Source organism: Dermacentor albipictus, chromosome 1 (assembly GCF_038994185.2).
Source record: "Dermacentor albipictus isolate Rhodes 1998 colony chromosome 1, USDA_Dalb.pri_finalv2, whole genome shotgun sequence".
Lineage (NCBI taxonomy): Eukaryota > Metazoa > Arthropoda > Arachnida > Ixodida > Ixodidae > Dermacentor > Dermacentor albipictus.
Genome location: NC_091821.1, coordinates 262,041,618 through 262,062,589, shown reverse-complemented (window position 1 = coordinate 262,062,589; position 20,972 = coordinate 262,041,618). Strand labels below are relative to the sequence as shown.

The 20,972-nt window shown below is 43.0% G+C and overlaps 1 protein-coding gene across 1 annotated transcript; it reads right to left on the bottom strand.

Moving 5' to 3' along the window:
• Positions 1–10,828: 10,828 nt before the first annotated feature.
• Positions 10,829–20,942, bottom strand: Oseg6 (intraflagellar transport protein Oseg6). Its single transcript, XM_065433165.2, has 2 exons — positions 17,029–20,942; positions 10,829–11,510 (listed from the first exon to the last, which is right to left on the bottom strand). Exons 1-2 carry the CDS (start codon positions 20,713–20,715, stop codon positions 11,184–11,186), a joined length of 4,014 nt encoding a protein of 1,337 aa, XP_065289237.1. The 5' UTR covers positions 20,716–20,942; the 3' UTR covers positions 10,829–11,183.
• Positions 20,943–20,972: the final 30 nt, after the last annotated feature.

Below are 20,972 nucleotides of genomic sequence, written 5' to 3'. Positions count from 1 at the left end.
ATTTCTAAGAGTATTGAATAAAACCATATTCAGCCTCAATTATTGATTAAATTCGGCTTCTGTAACTGGCTGCATCCTTTATCAGGTAGTGTGTGTTGATGCTGGGTAGTGCTTCCGCAATGGCAGCCTTTAACGAGTTATGGTGTGGCTGTTTGTTAAGCTCCCTCTCAATGACAGCCCCCTTTAATATCAGTGTAGCAAGTGTATATGGGAACTAGAACACCACATTACAGGTGACATCACCGCAGAAGTTGACAGCCAGCCACTCTTGGAGTGTGCAGGCCCTGTGGGAGCAAGCTAATCAATCACTTAGAAGTAGCACAGTATGACACTGGGCACAGAAAGCTTGGCTGTTGACTCTCCCCAATGGCCATAATTGGCTTTTCAGTGTTCTTACTCATGATATTGAAGCAGCGTATTTACATCTGACACATAGACACTCACATAGAAAGGACACACACAGGCGCTGGACTTCAACTACTGGTTTATTGCTCAAAGACCTGCCTTTTGTAGTGTCCCTTGAGAAGCGCACGTGCTTTGATGACCACAAAACAAAGATGATCATCTTTGTTTTTGTGTACGTGTGTGTGTTTTACCCTAGGTCTTGTTGATGCCTCACTGCCATCAGAGCATGTGCGCTTCTCAAGGGGACACTACAGAAGGTGGGTCTTTGAGCAAAAAAGCAGTAGCTGCAGTCCAGCACCTGTGTACTATGTCCTTTCTATGTGTGCGTGTACGTGTCAGATGTAAATGCGCTGCTTCAATATTATGGCTCACCAACTAGCCTGTCAGTATCTTTTAAGCAAATTCTTAGTCATCATGTCTTCCACCTGCTGCAAAAATGAAACGCCTGAATGATGTCTCACCACTGGCACCACTTGCTCTTCTATGGTAATTGGGTATAAATTGTTGCCTCACCTCTAAAAGAAAGGATTTGCCAGCATTCAAGAAGGTGGCAATCTCTAAGTCATTGTGGTTGTCATGTAAGGCAACTAAGGTTGCCTTATTCAAGGTTGCCCTTGAATAAGTCCGCTATATAGGTGATGGAGGGATATGGTAAAGACAAGGTTAGGAGCTTAGACAGATATAAATGAGAATGTTAATGTGTATGACTATTTGAAGCTATCTCCTCAAAACCTTGTGCACCCAGTACTGTGTACAATGCATCGTTCTGACTGCTGTACGAACTCCAATTAAATTTATTAAATAAGACAGTTTCGCACAGTAGTATCACAGTATTTTCCGCTATGTCACCTGATAGAGCTTATACAGGTGTTGTTAAATGTTAAGAAAGAAGCGTTCGGTAATTGCACTAGTCATGCGCATTACTGATATATAATATATATATAATATGAACTGCCGCTGTTGTCGCCAAATACACATGAGACGACAACAACGGCAGTTTAAAGACAAGACAAATACAAATGAGAGAAGTGTGAAAATGTGTGTGAATATAGTCAGTAAACACATAGACAAGGTGCTTCAACATACAAAGCCGGTCAACAAAACATGTGCGCACGGGAATTCCATAAATATATATACAGGGTGTCCCAGCTAACTTGGATCAAGATATTGAAAAAACCTATGCGTTCTTCAGAACAGAAATCGCATGGATGTTGTTAGCATTCATCTAAACTTACAGTACCTTTTTTTTTGCTCGTCTTTTTTTGAGTAATTAGCCGAGATAAATTAACTTTTTAAATATAGTTAGAAACATTCAGGCGTCAGTAGGAAAGTTGTGGAGCTTCACAAATATTGTCCAACCCAGGTACTTCCAACGAGATAGACTTAGCATGGCCATATTTATTTGGGAAAAACAAAAGCCCACAGAGTTTTAAAAAAACCACATGATAGTGCGCTGTGTGCGCCCGAATGTGCCGCAGTTGCAGCGCTCTCATGAGTGATTTGTAAAAACATCGCCAGTGCCGCACCTTCCCTTTACTTACGAGAAAGGGCTTCAACCTTTGCTTGGCTCTGACATTACTGGCAGCGGCTGGCGACGGGGCTCCGAAAAAACGCTTCGTCAGCAGCCACTCGCACCCATCACCGAAGAATGCACCGTCATCAGCCATTTATTCCGAAGAGCAATTTTTTTTCCAGCGTTCAAGTCAATGCGGAATAGAAAAAATACACACAACACATACATCATACATCGGGAACCTGTGCGAGAGAGAGCATCATTTGTTACAACGCTGCTTTTCTTCCAAGCTGTGCCAGCAGCTAGATGCATGTGAGCTCGACTGTCAATTACTCGTGTTGTCGTGCCACGCAACCGTTTCGAAGAATTTGTTTGCAATGCCTAAAGCATGTTGTACTCAAGCGAGCAGAAGGCGAACATGGTCTTAGCCTTGGGAGTGGCATGGGGCGACAAGAGGAAAACTGCCAAGGTATACCAAAATTGGCAATGTGGGGGAAGACCTAGCGCGAACACAATTATGAGGAGTTACTTGACACTGAAAGAAACAGGTAGCTTCAAGAAGACGCAACACAGAAAGGGGACCATCAGGGAAGCGGCTGAAGGAGACATTTTGGCTTTCATGACTGCAAACCCTCATTCCAGCGTGCGTGATGTGAGTGGTGAGGTCGGCATTTCAAAGTCTTCAGTGTCAAGAGTTCTTAGGAAGGCTGAAATGCATCCGTATCACCTCCAACTGCATCAAAAGCTGCAAGAAAGAGACTTCCAATGGTGGCTTGGTTTCTCAAATTGGATCCTTGTGAACAGTGACGAAACACCGGATTTTGTTGACAAGTGCTCTGGACAGATGAGGCAACCTTCTCCAGAAATTCTCAAGTCAACATCCATAATGCGCATTACTGGAGTGATACGAACCCGCATTTAGTGGCGCAGACCAGACACCAGTACCAATGGTCATTCAGTGTGTGGTGCGGTATCTTTGACGGAATAATTTTTGACCACATGCTCACTGCTCAGCGGTACGTGAAAGAAATCTTGGAAGGCCCAGTCGAAGATTTTCACTGTGATCTTCCTCTTGGGTTTTTAAAGCGAACTTGGTATCAGCACGAGGGTGCACCAGCTCACAGCAGCAGCCTTACCCGAGCCTGGCTTGACAAAGCCTTCAAACGCCAGTGGGTCGGGCGGAATGGACCAGTGGCATGGCCTGCAAGGTCACCAGACTTGGCACCTCTTGACTTCTTGTGGGGACATGTGAAAGACCGAGGGTACCGCAAAACTACAACTACACCTGAAGCGCTAAAGGCAGAGATTGCCGAGGCCTGCAGCGAGATACCGTCTTGCGTCATCAAAAAAAGCTACACCGGACGTGCTGAAAAGGTGCCAATACTGCATTATGGCAGAGGGCGGCTTGTTTGAACACATTCATTAGGCAGACATCACAGCGAATAAATCTCTACAACTGTTATCCATGAAAAGGGCCATCTGTGTGAAACTTTTGTACAATGTGGAAAAGGCACGTAAGTAATATGAAATTACAAATTCTCTGCCGACAAGGAACGGACAGGAAACTAAAAAGCAACCTTCCATGTCAGTTTACAATTCCTTTTGTGATAACCAGCGTAATTCACACGACATTATCAAGCTTGTTATAATGCATGTTTGCTTGTTGGGGTCTTGCTCCCAAATTCGAACTCATGGGCTTGTCATTTTTCCTCCGCATGCATTCTGCTAGCATGAGTGTGCAATTATCATTTTTATTTTCATTCATTTTCATTTTTATTCCCTTAAAGACCTCCGAGGCGGTATTACATAAGGGGCGGGGTTTTTTTTTGTTAGACAGAATATTGTTGACAACGATCAGTGCGATGTTATATTTGATATGCTATGCATATCGCCGCAGAAACCGGAGCCGCGCTGTATTTCAACTGCCGCCCGAACCTGCTGGTGTTTATCTTGGAACCAGGCACAATGCAAAGCTCTGTCGTGGGCAGCACGAAAGGCGCGAAGCGAGCGATGTTCTTTACAAAGCACTGTTGAGAGCGCTGTAATCGTGTTGCATTCGGGCACACGGAGTGCGCTGTCACGTGGTATTTTTTAAACTCCGCGCGCGGGCTTTCGTTTTTCCCGAATAAAAATGGCCATGCTAAGTCTATCTCGTTGGACGTGCCTGGGTTGGGCAATATTTGTGGAGCTCCACAACTTTGCTATTGACGCCTGAACGTTTCAAGCTATATTTAAAAAGTTAATTTATCTTGGCTAATTACTCAAAAAAAGACGAGCAAAAAAATGGTACTGGAAGTTTAGATCCGCATCTTCTCCAATAGCTCTAATGTTCTGGAGTGGAAGGCAGTGCTACCCTTTGGGAAAGTGGCCACTGTATTTTATTAATGTTTCTCACTTATTTTTGACCTATTATTTCATAAACATGTGCATTCAGCATCTGCTGAAAGGCAATGTGGTAGAGGGGCATTGCACAAACAAATCCTCACCGCATGGGTTCTAAGCAATGCTGTTTTAATTCGAGGGGCAACACTGCCTTATACTCACTGGTGTCGAGGAGGAGCTTTGATATGTGAATGTAGGTATTATATTTAGTAGCACCAACTTCAAGGTGCAGCATCATCAGTGACAGTCAATTAAAAAACTTACAATTGTTACTGGCCACATAGAGGACAACAGACTCCATGCAAAAGCTTTGATCACATGTGCATTGGCTTGGGCATAAAGAATTCACTGTTCATGAAAATTTGCTATATTCCTTAATTACAGACGTGGCCATACAGAATGTAAACTCTAACAATTGTTTGTGCTGCCACTATTGCTGTTCTTATGGTATTCCATAAATTTATGATACTCGCCATTTGGGCCACCTGCTCACCTGCATTCAGTCCCAACAAATTATGGCCACCATGCACTCCTATGGTGCAGACAGGCTTCATTAAGGTCAAATGTGCATTGATTGTCTGGTGTGTATTATGGAAGTTTCAATGTACAAATGTATACAATAGGCACATACCCACAGGAAGGTTCCTCCCCCTCCCCCCCCAAAAATTTATGCGGCATACCCCTCCCCGCCCAAGCCACCACTCCTCACACACATTCTGAATCAATGTTGAGACTTGACAGCTATTCAGCGGTCAACAATCTACTGCCTTTTTCACTCCTTTTGGATGGCAGTAGTTATCGGCATCTCCTGGGGTGTGAAGGCCAGTTTTCTCATCGATTCGGTGCCTGCACGATTAACTAGAGATGCGTTCAGTTGTCAGCATCTATTCAACAGTCACGCACATTGCTGTTGCTTCGTTATTCCAACCTTCTTTGTTTAGACTGATTCAGGGACCAGGAAAGGTATTCAGTTCATGGTCAGCTGATCCGTATGCTCGTGAAACGAGTCGCGGCCGGAGAAAACACCAGTTCCGTTTAACTTTTCCTTTTGCTTCATTATTTCCTCGAGTGACAGCTCGCCACGATGCTGGCAGATCCTCGAAACCATATACTCGCAATATGGGCTAGATAAGGTGGAAAATAAAATAATGCGAGATAGCGTCCGTCATCAAACCCTGCAATAACCCTTAAACCCATAAGCAGTATGACTGTCTCCCGTTATCTCATCTGGTTTTTCTCTAATTGTACAACACTTTTCATACAATATTGGCAACTGGAAACCAGAGTTGCAAGGACTTGAGAAATTAAGCGATCTACTGAGGGAGAATGCCGAGGCAACAGCTAGACAGGAAGGAAAAGCGAAAATTAACAAATTTAAGCATTGTTTGTGAAAATATTCATGGATCAACATCTTTTTATATAAAAAGGAAAAGAAAACGCCGCCAGAAGTGGAGAACAATTCCGTGTGTTTTGAATGACGCTTCTACGGTTATCGGTCGAGCTGCCTGACGTAGCCACTTCTGTGATGTGCTTATGTGGGTGTTTTTCTAACCATCCACATTGGGCACAGTAGGTCTAGAACTGCACCGTCCTGCGTTCTACGCAGTTGTACAGGACTGGTGGCCCCGCATCGTTACACAACTTCCCAAATGACAATACGGAGTCGATTTTGGCACTTAACTTGGTAGAGAAGAAAACGAGGGATCCTAAAGAAATGTGATTGTTCCACAAATATATATTTATCTATAATTCTTCCAGAGCTAATTCAAAAAACGCTTCTATAGTCAGATACAACTTAAGTCTGCAGTGAAGCCCCGCCCATGCCCTCATAACCGCCAGCCACTGCTCCTCTGCAAGGCTGCAAATAATTTGTACTTCAAATTTTTCCTGTTACCCAAATGAGGCGGTAGCCACAAAAACAAAAATAATTAGTGCATAATTTTATACGGTTTCCCTTGCCTATTATAGTGTAATGGCAAAAGTCTAATTCTTTATTAAACTGAAATAAAATGCTTGCTTCGCTGCAACTATATATTGTCAAGTTTCACTTCAGTTGGCAGTGAAGTTTCATGAGTAAAACAGGTTCAGTAGGGCAATTAACTGTACCGCATACTTTTGAAAAGTGAAATGCCCAGACTCCATACACTTTGTTCGTGTCTGTTGCACACCTGTTGCTTCTGCCAATGAAAAGACTCTTCAAGAACAGCAGACGCTGCGGAGGTATCAAGTGTAACGGCATTTTGAAAAGGCCTCATGACGATGATTTTGTTTGCCTTTGTGATTGGCTGGTGGAGTAACACAACCCCACGTGGTCCGTGTGCCTTGGCTGCCAACTGCTGTTTTTTTTTTAATTTGTATTATACTATAGTAACTTTTATTTAACACTTTTGCTTGTTTACTTGTTCTTTGCAGTGTTCTTCCTGTGCTTCTTTCCTACGCAAGTCCATTTGACGTGGTTCCTTGTTTGTCAAGTAAAGGAGAGGTTTAAGTTGAGGCAAAGCGCAAAAAAAGCACGACGACAGAAAGGAACGAAGACACAGTGCTTCATTGCTTTCTGTCATCATCGTGCTTTTTTGCACGTTGCCTCAAGTTATGCACTACCAAGGAGAGGTGTATCTCACAGGCGTACCTGTGAGATACACCTTATTTCATTTCTTTTTTGCGGGTTTACATGTCTTTGTGGCAAATGGTGGGCGTTATTCACATTCGTACTAGTAGAGGTACCCCCCCCCCCCCCCCTGAAAAAAAAATCCTGGGTACGTGCTTGGTATATGACACATGTATATGTATGTCTGTGTACAGCTGAAGACAAAATATTGCTTGGCCAGGTGTGTCGCATAAAAAGTACAGCTTATGAACACCTATGCATGCAGCCTAGAATCATCGGTGTGCTATGATGCTTACAGCCCCAAGTTCGGCTATTTATTTATTTAGGGAATACCCCTAAAGGCCCTCACAGCTGGGGGTATTACATAAGGAGGGGGGGAGGGGGGGTGCTGGCAATGATAAATAATACAATACACTGCAAACCCATTGAAAAAAATAAGTTTAGCACACATGTTGAGACATAAGAATATAAGTACCAAATACTGTTAAATCCGATAAGCACAAAGAAAAAGAAAAGAAGCAATAACATGAACAAGGCAGTAGTCAAAAATACCAATTATACACCTTCCAAACAGCATAAAATGAAATAAAACAACAAGGTGTACATTATAAGAAATATAAAGTAAAAAGAAACAGTTCAAACTTGAGATAATATATGCATGATGTTAAGCAGTAGTTAAGGCAGACAGCATGTTGCAAAACTTATCGGGATCAGTGGCTGTAGCAACACGTGGAGGCAGAGCATTCCAGTCAGTTATGGTGCGTGGTATGAAAGAATGTGCGTAGTTAAATGTACGACGTGATAAGTACTGAACCTTAATTGGATGGTTTTGTCAGTCAAAGATGGAAGAAGGCACACGAAAACAGTCATTATGAAGTGTTGAGTGATGATACAGCTTATGAAAAAGTGATAAACGTGTAGCTTTTTGGTCATTGCATAGTTCTTGCAGGCCTGCGTGTTTCTTTAATGCTGTTGATGCTGGTATGACGTGAGTAATTGGAGTAAATAAAACGGATTGCGCAGTTCTGCAATGATTCAATGTTATTTATTAATATGCTTGATGAGGGTCCCAAATAACCAAAGCATATTCAATTTTAGATCTAATTAGTGTACAGAAGGCCCGTAATCGGAGGTGAGAAGGAGCATGCTTCAAGCTATGTTTTAGGAGACCTAATGACCAATTAGCGGATGCAAGAATAAGGTTAATATGATAGTTCCATGTTAGGTCTGAAATACTTATATGTATTTACCAATTCGACTGTAGCATTAAGGTATACGTGGTTTCAGTTCGAGACTGACGGTTAGTAAAGACATAAATTTTGTTTTCGATAGGTTAAATTGTATGAGCCAGGCAGAGCACCATGCAGTTACTGAATAGAGGTCAGATTGTAGGGCTAAGCGCTCATCGTTAGAATGAATTTGGCAGTAAATTACACAATCGTCAGCAAAAAGTCTGATTTAGGAAGAAATGGAGTTAGGTGAATCGTTAATAAATATAGGAAAAAGCAAAGGGCCCACCATGCTCCCTTGTGAGACACCAGAGTGTACTTGGCTGAAGGATGAATTATGGTTGCATATTAGCAGTGGTGAACTGATACCTGGAAGAGAGAAAATCTTTAACCCATGCAATAACAAGAGGGTGAATATTTAGCAGTGTTAATTTGCCTAATAACCGATTGTGAGGTATCCTATCGAAAACTTTAGAAAAATCTAGAAATATGGAGTCGAATACCAGCATCAACAGGTGAATGCAGATTGTGAATGAATCCAGCAAGTTGCGTTTCGCACGAGTAGCCTTTGCGAAAGCCATGTTGGTATTTAAAAATGATGTTGTGTTGTTCTAAATAGTTAATTATTTGTGAATGAATCGTGTTCAAAGAGTTTACAAACTGGGCTATGAAATCGAGGGTTCGACGGAAGCCCGTCTGGTTGGGATGAAGCATCAAGTAGTAAAACGAAGGACACCGACCAACAGAAGTGCTAAAATATGAATAAATCTAAAAGACGTTTCAGCTTCGCTACGGAAGCCTTGTTCACAATGGGATGACGGAAGGTTCATGGAAGCTTATGTATACTTCAGAATGTGACGTAAGCAGCGCGTGTATGACGGGCTAGTTAGTTGGGCTAGTTAGTGAAATGGGTTGATAATTGAGTGGTGAGGAACGATCACCAGATTTGAATACTGGTACAACCTTGGCCAACCGCCAATCACGTGGAATCCGCCTCTTTCATGTTCCTGTGCTGCCCTCTGACGCACGCCTCTGGAAACGTTTTGGAAGGGTGCCGGGGATTTCGCCGTTTGATTTGTGCACCTGCACCCATGTTGAATGTGCGTCGGTTGTGCGTTTCACGTTTCCCAATTAATTAATGGTTTCTCCGGGGCAGCATGTCGTTCACCCATCGACTGTGCTGGGTGAATAGGCCCAAGCGCGCTGTTGTGCCAACAGCGCAGCCAATAAAGGCACGCTGAGTTCTGTCTGCCGACGCGGCTGCCTTGGAGTTCATTGTTGCTGATGTCTGTGTTTGCACATCGCTTTTTGTATTCCTTTTAGACATTCACTAAACATAGTACATATTTAAGAAGCCTTCGAGCGCAGCCTTCCACGTTGGATTTGCCAAAGTGCTGCATTTGGTTACATCTACATCTGCAGCTTCAGATCGCTGTTAGCTTCAGATATTGTAGAAATGGCCCATCGCTGATGTGAAATAATTTCAAAACATAGTGAAACATACACATCTGCACATATGAGTCGCGTTGTTCCTCCCCGAGAAGACTCAGCATGAGCAGCCGAGCCACTTAAGCTACTACAACTGTGATCCAGACACGTATATATTATGGGCTGTTACTACTGATTCTCGCTTTTCTTTAACTTCATCATACTTACAGTTTGCACATGCCATAAAGTATTATTAGAAAAAACTGCGCGTGGCATAAGCCCCCTCTTATAGGCCGTGTAGTTCCCTCACGAAAACGCGGATGCCATCGCTGACACCGTTGGTTGGTTACTGAGCGAGCTTATGCTGCTGTACCGAATGCACGGTCTCTTCTTTCCTGTTTAACGCAGAGGTAAACAGTGCTTCTATCCAATTAAGAAATGTGTCAGCATACCAACACACACAGACCCACCATGTATGGGAATGCGACCGGCAGCGTTCGGGAATGGTGACGAAGGTACAAGATGTTGGCACACTGCAGCGCTGTTTTGCCGCTTGCCGCTTATTGTGTACGTGCCATGCGAAGTGAAGACTAGTTATCAAATCGCTATAGGGCCACGACTGAACTATAGGAGCTGTTATCTTCGTGCTGACTGCTTAATTTTTAAGTTCAGGTCCATCGGTAGCAGGTGCACGAACTCGACGGGGTCAGGCGTAACCCAACCTTCGCTAAACAGGATCAACATTGGCTCAAACTTCAAGTGCACGGCTTGAGAGGACTGAAGTTTGTGCATTTCAACTTCGAAGGCATGTCGACGCATTTTGAGCGTGAATAATTATATTTACAAGTGAATGAACTGCAGCTATCACGTTGTCGATTGGACGGCCGATCGCATAAGGTTAGGTCGAGCGATCAACTCGCACCCTTTGGTTGTGTCATTGTCGGCCTAGTATGATCAGTGGCACAGTGCTGAATAGTCGGCCAATCGTCGACGTCAGCGTCTTGTCGGTCTCGTATCGACTCGGTGTAACCACGCCTTAAACGAGTACGTGAACATGTGTTGGTGAGCATGTGTTGGTGAGCTAGTTGGTTAAGCATGATTACAAAGACGGGTGCCTGGCGTGAAGCCAGGCACGCGCTGCCACCACCAGCAAGAGTTGGCCGACACTGCAAGAATACTGCGTCAGCGTGTTTTTGAAGTGTCGCCCAAGTGTAATGTAGGGGTTTATCAATAAATTTGACAGCTGTCAATGCAAGGCGGCAACTAGAGAGAAGTAGAGTGGTACTGTGTACTTAAAACATTAAAGTTTTTATTGCTTGAAGTGTTCTGGTAGCTAAAAATAAATATTTTTCACAGCATAAACAGCATGTCATGGAATTATATTTCCAACATAACCTTATTTTTTATTTCTTAACATGTTTTTATTTGCTCTTTACAAAAACTATTCATACCAGTTGATTACACATGCTGAACGAAAGCTAAAAGGACACAAATATTTTGCCTCTCATTTGTAGTTCCAGTGTCAAGGGTCAAAGCAAAACAAATCGGGCACAAATTTGGTCTCTTTGCTCCTTTAACAATGGACTCTTAAGCCTTTGTAAACTGCTTGATTCTGATACTACTCCTCTGTGTCTGCATGTACCTGTGGCTCGAACTGTCCAAGCTGCAATTGGTCGGCAGACACTGGCTCAAGGCACATAGGGCAGTTGGTCTCCAATGCAAGCAGGTCACAGAACTGTGTGTATATGGCAGGGAAGTGGCACCTTGGACATTGTGTGAAGTCATCTTTCACAATGTGCTTGCCCGTTGCCAGACAGAATGGCAGGTTAGCTGTGCACTGGGGGCAGAGCAACTCCATTTCAGCCAGGCTGAAGTTGCAGAAAGGGCAGGGCGAATGAGCTGCTTCTTCCTGCTCCCGGTGGGGCTTGCGCACTATGGCTTCCACCTTTGAAGACAGAAGAAAAAGATGTCTTTACTATAGTCCAAAGAATGCGCACTTAGTGCTGATTAAGAGCAAGCTTTAGCTTAGAACGACAGAAAGCTGAGCTAGTTGGTAAGGATTCATTATGCAAGAAAGAGGTGAGGCGTGCAGACAGGACACAAGAGTAGAGAAACGGACAACACGAACGCCAACTATCAACTGAAGAGAGCACTGAGGCGAAAAAAGAAAGAAAACACAAAACTCATCTGCGCAAGCTCAGGAATGGTATCACCACGTGTCAGTCGGGTACATGTGCCGGTCTACGTGAGATAACTGTTAAGGTACTTAATCTCTTCCTTATGTAAAGTAGTCGAAGGCTGACTCACGCATGCACTTCCACCATTATAGATATGCCATACCTCTACCATAAGACGCGTATCTTCATTCTTATGCCTGTACAATATCGCACATTCATCTAACTCTGGCATGCAGTTACAATCTTGGCAATGTAGGGAAAGATTAGAAGGCGATCCACCGGCTGACAACCTTTTATGTTCCATTAGCCTCTGATTGATACACCGTCCCGTTTGCCCTACGTAGAACTGGCCACAGCTAAGGGGAATTTTATAAACCACACTCATACGACAGCCAGTAAAACTGTTGTTCTTATTGTGCTTCACTGGACAAATAAATCTCGGTTCTTTTTTTTGCCTTTTACCTGCTCCTATCTTTTACCTTCTCCTATCTAAATACATGTAAATGGAGAAATCATTTTTCTTGGCAATCACTGCACCAAATTTGATGAGGTTTGTTGCATTTAAAAGAAAGTGTTAAAATTTAGTGACTGTTGGCAGCAGATTCTTTAATTACACCATCAATTTTTTCTTATAAAAAAATTATGAGAATTGCAAAACTCAAATATGGCAGTGAAAAACGATATTCCAATTGTGTAAATTTCACATATTAAGACATCTAAAGTAAACAAAATTGATGTATGCCACTCTGAAATATACTATTAGTTTGTATATATACCACTCTTTTGCAAAACCCATGTAAACATTGTAACAAACTCATGTAAACTGTAAATTCATATATCAAATTTGTCCATTGTACATGTCTTAACTGATGCAGTTCACCCGAACTGCAATATATATTTTTTTTTTTGCCCTTAGTTACATATTTGTAAACTTGATGTTTCTAAATTTTTTGGACCTTGCTGGCTTTTGGCAATGTTTGTGAAATCTTTCAGACCCTAAATCAAAATTCTGCTTCCTAAAGCCGCTAGAATTTAACTTTCCCTCTCAAATGCAACAAATTCCATTCAAATCTGGCCAAGGGTTATCTCATTAAATCATTTCTGCATATTACTTGTATCTGAATAGGCGGCATCGAAGTTGGCCACGAGTTGAAGCTTCCTCTTAAGTAAACTGTTGAGTCTGTCTATCAAGTAATTTTGATACTTTGAGGAAACACTGGTGCTAGTGTCTACAAGAGCTGAAAGTACGACAGTTCAGCCAGCATGGAAATGACATACATACATGCATGAATTTGCCTAAACTTCATCCTTCTGGCTTCAAACAGCTTTGAAAATTGATCATTTTCAACAAAATATTGCATTACAGATGAAGCAATTTGTAATAATTATGCATGTTCACAGAGAATTATTGTCTTACTGTGTGTAGAAAACTATGATTGCTTGAAAATTGAGAACGATAAAGCATAATAAATAATGTTACAAGAACATCTGAAGCCAGGAGCACAATGATTAGACAAAACCTGGATACTAGTAATCATTCCCATGGTGCAGCACCAGGGTTTGCTTCAGTAATATTTGTAGGAAACTATGATGCTAGGATTGCTGTTTCTGGGACAGAGAAGTCATGCCAGTGTTTCGGAAGAGGAAGAAGCTTGTAAGACGCTTAAGCTTCGCCTTTTAAGAGTAGAACGTGATAGCATTCAAATATCATGTTCTGCTGCTCGCGCTTCCCGGCAACTGCAGCTTATGCAACTGTAATGTTTACCGGAAATGCTTATGTGAAGCATGCTAAACATTGAATACAGACAGTTACATTAATTCAGCATCAGTTAACCTAAACCACCTTTTGCAAGTCATAGAAGGCACACATGCTTTTTAAACACTTTTAAATTAAATATTGCATGATTCCAACCAATATTTGCCTGTCCCATTAGGTTCAAATTATTGAGTTCGCTGTGCTCAAGGCCTAGACTCTGAGTCAAAAGTTTAAAAGGCCACTCTGCATGTCAGCAATAATTTGCTGGCTGCTGTGCAAAGTTTTCTTCTGTACTACCAATAAAAAAAGACTAATAATCGGGAAGGATTGTTCCTATTGCCCTATAAAGCTTTGGTGGCCTCCAATATTACAGGATATGTAGGAGACATGGCCCAGCAAAAGTTTTGTCCATGCACACAGTCGCCTTTAAGTTTTGTTACACAGATAGTAAAATACACAAAAAGCGCTCAACAATATTAATCTGCTTACTGCTCCCTGTTTTAAATGTTTTGTGTCACCTTTTTGTCCCGACTTTCAACCGAGATATGTCCACAGTGTACATCAGAAACTCTCCACTACATCATTTGTTAATATCTTTTCTGTTACAATATCCCAGAAACATACCCCCTGTGGTGTCAACATGTTCATCTAACACAATTCCCTCCCTACTATTTTCTGCCATGAAAAGCACATAGGAAATTTACATATCTATGCATTCTTTATCAGCAGGGCAATATTATTTTACGCCAAATATCACTTTTTTTAGTTCCATGTACACTGCAGAAATGGTTGCCAGGTCAAAAAGCTGGTTTAATAAGCCGCCCGACTAGGCCCTAGCGACCCATAATATCCTAGAAATTATAAAGTTAACATTTACCTTTTGCAGTCATACAGTTACAAAAAACAGCTAAGATGGAGCCTTTCTTTGTAGAAATGCAGTTTCTGGTCAGGTTGTTATTGAGTTAACTTTTTCAAATGTGGGATTCCCACTTACACATTGGACTGGTATTAATAGCCGTTTGCTCCTTTTGTTAAACAGCCTTATAGCAAAGATCAGAGCAAGTATGCTACAGTGATTCCAGTACTCTATTCGACTTTCATTCTTTTTTGCTTTACATCATTGGCCGCAAGCAGTGTCCTGCATGCATATCATCATAAGATTGGAATAAAACAAGCACTCTCCTGAGGTTGAAAAAGTAAACATATAATAAAAGTTTTGGGGGCACTTAGGGGCCCTTGTTCATACTGAAGAATGATGCAAGAGGGTCAAATTGTGTGTTGGGTGGTGCTGAGTGCAGGTATATCTTTCAGGAAGATTACCCAGCATCTGGTTTACCACATATATTGTTGGTTGGATACGTGACTCTAGGAGCAGATGTGAAGATGGACACTTCTCAGTCGTGATTATATGCCAGCAGAAACCGAGATGGTGTTGTGTTTATGTTATGCTCTACCAATACATTAGGTCTTCCATTGCCTTTACTGATGTCATTCTGATGTTGCGGAATTGTTCTTTGAAAACAGCCAGTCTCATCACAATCGTGTCACCATCTTTGCACAGTATCTTGTAGATTACACTTCGATACCTTGAAAATTCCAAAGGGTCTTTCATTCATATGAGCTGTTATCTTAACTTTCATACTGGCATATGGGTTATTTTTACACCATATGTGCCTGGCAAAAAAGAAACAGCACAGTTTTTCCTGTCCACTTGAACTACACTTCCAAGATGACATTGTTGCTTTAAAGACAAAGCAACCTAAATCAAGGTGAGCCAGAACCCTACAAAGACAGAATCTGAACAACTAAAGCTACTCACAGAAGTCTTTAGGCACTTATATTACAAGTTGCTCTGCCACAACAGTTTGGCATACGCAATTTACAGTTTGCCAAAGATTCACAAGTCCAGTGTCCCTCAAAGGCCAATAGTAGACTTCACATGCTCTCCACCGTACGAATTATCTGGCTATTTGCACCATGTCCTGTGCCCCTTAAATGAAGGAGTCAACCAATTTCATTGAACTAATAAGAGCTGCCAGTGTTAAGTGTCAACAATGACAAGGTGATGATCCCTTTTGACGTGGGGTCTATGTTCACGTGCATCCCCATGAAATATGCGGTCCAGCCTTGTAAGGAGCTTCTTGAGAGCGGCCCTTCACTGCCGTCACACACACTGGAACAGCAATGGGCGCATCTGTTCCAATCATCTGTTCGAACACAGCCCTAGAATCACTGGAAAACTCTGGATTAGCTTCATACAAGTTGGCTCCGCAACTTTTTGTTGGACGCATGAACGATTGTTTCTGCGTGATCTGTCACCAAGATGTACTCTGTTTCCTTGAACATCTAAACTCCTTCATACAAAACATCCAGTTTACCATGGAAGAAAAAAATCAGACAGATTGCTTTCCTCAACATCCTCGTACGACATACTTCCAGGGGACTTTCACTAGGTATGTATAGGAAACCGACTCACACTGGCAAATACTTGAGACTGACTTTGCGCATTCTATGGAATACAAGTGCTCCATTGCTGCTGCACTCTTCTCTCATGCTTTCTGCATCTGCTCTGACCTTGGAAAACGTTAGGAAGAGCTAGCCATAGTAAAAAAGGGCCTGTTAAACAGTGGCTACCCTTTGAAGCTGCTGAAATCACAACAACTGTGCTCTTCTGTTGCTAACCGTGAAACAGTACAGGAAAATGAGAAGCAGAAGTATGCATAGGGCCCTCTACATGCAATGTATCAGCAAGGCACTTACAAGAATGTTACAAGAATGTACATACAGTACAAAAATCGCCCATGTGCAAAAAAGAAAGTAACACAACAGCTCGTGTCAGTGAAAGGCCTTTGGAAATGAGGTGTTCACGCATAATCTACAACATACTGTGCAAAGATTGAGGTCCATGCTACTGTGGCAAGACGATGTAGACAAAAAGAAAAAAAAAAGGTAACACAAGTATGAACACTTTGGTAGAGCATATCCACTAGCGACATCATTGGCTGGGGTTGTGCTGGTGTAATAATGACATAGAAGTGCCTATTTTCATGACTGCTCTTGGAGTCGTATATACAATCGATAGCTCACACAATATATGGTATACAGGATATACAAGGAGCATATATCTCAAGATATACAATGAACGTAGTGTGCCATCTAAGGCATGAATAGTTGGGACCTCTCATGTTGCTATTCATTTTGAGCAAGGGACACATAGCAGCCCTAAGACATCGATTATGTTTATTTCTTCCAACCTTAGGCGAGTGTTCCTATTTTGATCATATGGTGCTCTTACCTGACAATTTTTTGTTGAACATTACACTATAAATCATCACAAGTAACCAGCTGGCACACAGAAGCTGATATAAAAGAAATCGAATGAAAGGAAAAGTTGTTCTACTAGCTTTCCTGTGCCCATTTCCAGCTCATTTCGATTTGTGCATTAAGGATGTCTTAAAATGTGCTAATTAGGATGACATAGGCTCTTTGCAGCATGCAGTTGATGTGTGTTGTCTTTCAGTGCCAGATACCTTCTTCCGATACTTGGCGTCGATCTGACTACGGTACTCGGGCCGCATCAGGGTGCTGGCATAGGTGAATGCCGAGTTCTTGAGACCAGCTCGCTGACATTCTACCACAGCTGAAGTCAGAATCGGAACTGTGTGTGATGGAAAACGGCTGATGCTGTTTGCCACACGCTCTAGCAGCCGAGCAGCCTGCATATGGCCGCCATGACGAAGATGGACCTTCACCAGGATGTAACTATGAAGAAGCATCAGGTTGTGGTGCATTTCAGCAGGAACTTTGATCTGCTGCTTTCGTAATTCCTGGTACATACTCAGTAGGACATCATGCGCATTCCGATAGTTTCCAGCATTCTGCTCTTCACGTGCAATGACAACAGCAGTTTTGCCTGCTTCCTTGTATTGACAAAGTCCCATGTACAGCCTGAAGAGGTGCTTGAAGTCTTTCGGCACTCCATCAGTTTCACCCATTAGAAACTCAATTACTTGTCTGGTTGTCTGGTCATCAGCAGCTGCTGCTGCAGCTTGAACAATTAGGTTGATTGGCTTATCGTCATCTTTTGTAGTTGCCTTTAGAAGAAGCTTTATGGCTTGCTTGTACTGGCCAGCTTTAAGATAGAACTTACCAGCATCAAAGTTATTGCGCTCTTCCTCATAGTAAGCAGCAATACTGTTGAAGTCATCAGGAGACCCATTGTCACCAATGGCAGCAGCGTAGGCATCCATCTGCTTGCAACTTTTTGCTAGATGAAAAGCTTCATCTGTGCACTTTGAAAGCACTAGAAACTGTATTGCAGATACACTGTCTCCCAGCTTCTGAAAGAACTTGGCCACATGTTTTGCACCCTCCATTGACCTTGTCTCTTTAACCAGCCGTACTGCCTCTTCCAGATTGTTCAGGTTATTCAACTGTATACGAACAACATTTTCGATGTCATGTGCCTGCTCATAAGCTTTTGCTGCCTCTGCAAACCGTCCATCAGCTTCCTTAGCCTTAGCATACTGTGCATATATTTTGGGTGACGTTATATACTGGAGCAGTTCACCAACCTTGTTCCAATCTTTAAGTTTTATGTAAAGGTTGGCGGCTTTCTCATAGTAGTTTCCCTGTTCATAAAGCGGAGCTGCCTCTTGGTTTTGCTTCATGCTTTCAAGAATTTCCGCACACTCCCGCAATAGTGTTCTACTGTTCAGCTCTTTGGCAACTTTGACTCCTTTTCGAATGTCTCCACATCGAAGCGATGTGCGTGATAAGCCTGCACGACAGGCTTTATCATGGTCTATGTACTGTGGATCATTTGTTATGCCAGTCTCATAGTAGGTTAATGCATTGGCATTGTCATTGGCAAGCTCAAGCTGCTGTGCATACTCTCTTGAAATAAAAGGTATCTGTTGCTGAGCCAGGCGCTTTGCAAGCTGCAATGCCTGTTCCCAGTGCAGCAGGTCACGGCGCATTTGTAATGCAGCTGTTGGCTGGCTGGATGCCAGGAAGAGCTCTTGTGCAACCCCAAAGTCTCCTTTGAACATGGCTAGATAGGCTGCCAGAAGATTTTTGTCCTCGATTTCACACAGCTCTCGCAGTGACCACACCATTCCAACATCACCGATTTGCCGGAAAATTCGTATTGCCAAGTCAAGGTCTAAATTAAATAGGGCACTGTTCCCAAATTCAGTCCACTCTTTTTTCGAATTAAGATGTTCACACACTTGCCAGGCATTGTTAAACCTGCGCAATTTGAGGCATTCTGCAAGTGCTTCTCGTTGGTGAGCAGCAGTGCTCTTTCCCTTGTCTTCTGTTCCCGTGACTAGTAGCATTGCTGTTTTCCCACTCTGTGTCTGACAAGTCAAGCTGCCATTATGCAGTAGTAGTGGATGCTGTCCTGAAGGGATGCTGATCTTACGAACATCCTCTACAAGGGCACCTACCACTGTATCTGAAACATACATATAGACATGGACATTATGGTCGTCAGACACTACAAAGCAACCCCTGTTGTCCAAATGCTGGTCCCAGAAAACACCCCTAGCAGCTGGAGGTATGTTTGCAATGTCTATCACATGATCATTCACAGGGTTGTATACAAACCCTTGTGACCGGTCATCCAGGGCCACCAGCCGCGTATTTGATGGGTCGAGGTGAAGCTGTCGAATTCCACTGGAGTGTTTGTACCTATTGATGATGGTCCAGTCCTCAAGAAAAAAAAACTCTATAAAACCGGTGTCCGTGCCATAAATCAAAAAGTCATCTGTAACTGTGTGGCACAATATTTTCATATTGCCGTGAGTCGAGTCTGGAAACAGCTTGCTTTCTCGTTCTTCCAGGTCACTGTTTTCAATTTCTATGAGCTGCAGCTGCAGTTTGCTATCAAATAAAGCTGCAGCATAGTCTCCATTTAGCTTCATACTTTTCACAGTCCCCAAGTATTCTTTGTCATGAAGTGGAACATTAGACTTGTCACCCAATGCATAAAACCAAGCATGATTGTTCATGCCTACAACAAGGTGAAATGGGCCTAAAGCAATGAAACTTGGCTCTATATCCACCCTAAGTGTCATGTGAAGTTCTGGCTCTGTGACACTGTCTACAGTTACCTCAGTGAGAGATGTGAGATAAGCAAACCGGTGACCAAGGCTGCAGCCCAAAGTGGGGAGCTTTGTGAGAAAGACATGCAAACTACCCCCTGCACCTCCTGCTCCCAGAAATTGGCCATCATCAGACCAGTCAAGCCATTCAATCTTCCGCACATCATCGACAGTAACAACAGACTGCACATCTTGCAAATCTGAAAGGTCATACACTTTGATAATATTGTCGCTGCATGATGCCACTTTGTTCTGGGCCAGGCATATAGCAATGTGCGACAGTGATTGTTTGTGACAGCGAACTTGCATCATCTCTTGGCCAATATCTTTAGGACTTGTTGAGATAGTTACAAAGTAACCATTTGTAAATCCTAGAAGGATATAGCCTGCTCCATACCATTTGTACTCTATTATCTTCCCATATGTTTCCTGGAATGCAAGAACGTAGGGATTTTCCGGGTCATAAATATCAAGTAGCAGCAGGGTCTTCTTGTTTAACACCAGACTGACAGTATTTTCGGTCGTGCTTCTTTCATCCTTTTTCATGCATGAGAACTGCACCAGTGTCGCTTCCGATTTGAGTGTCGTTTGGCATAGTGTGTCTCCTTCTTGGTTGCTGACCGTCAGTACATTGTCTTCGCCAACCAATGCCAGCATGTTTTGTTGGCTCCAGGCACCATAGGTGATCCTCTTCGCATGTTTGCCCAAAATAGGCACCTTTCTGCAGGATCGATGATGATAAATAAGCAGGTTCCCCTTTGAGGTCCCAATAGCCAGAAAAGGCCCCGTCTTGGCCCACAGAAGCAATGTCAACACATCCCTGAGGCCCGTGTCCACCTGGGCTAACTGCTGGGTGTTGGCGTCCCACAGGAAAAGCCGCGCCGATCGGTCCGTGATGATCCCCAGCGTGTCGCCGTCTTTGTCGTAGCCCAGCCCCGTGCACATTCCAGGCAGGCTGATTTGATCCTTTCGCTCGCCCTGACGATCGTACACGTTTACTGTCTGATCGTAGCCAGTCGTCACTAGATAATTGCCGCTCGACTTTTGCCACGTGAAGAACACTGGCCCTGGACCGTGCGTTTTCTCCGGAAGCGTGAAGACGGCTTTCATAATGCTCAGTGGTCGGCCTCTCGACAGCTACTCGTTTGTAAACATAGTAGTTGCCACGGGAGACGGCAGCTCGCAAACCGTTTAACGAAAGCGCAATCGAACTGCGTACGCATAGGCGCCTTTGACATTATTTATTTACCCATCTATCCATTTTTTTTTAAACGAAGGCATAAATTGCACCAGCATAACGCGGGCACAAGGGAGAAAACTTTGTTGCCAAGCGCCAAGACCAACAAAATACCGGCGCTTGGCAAGAA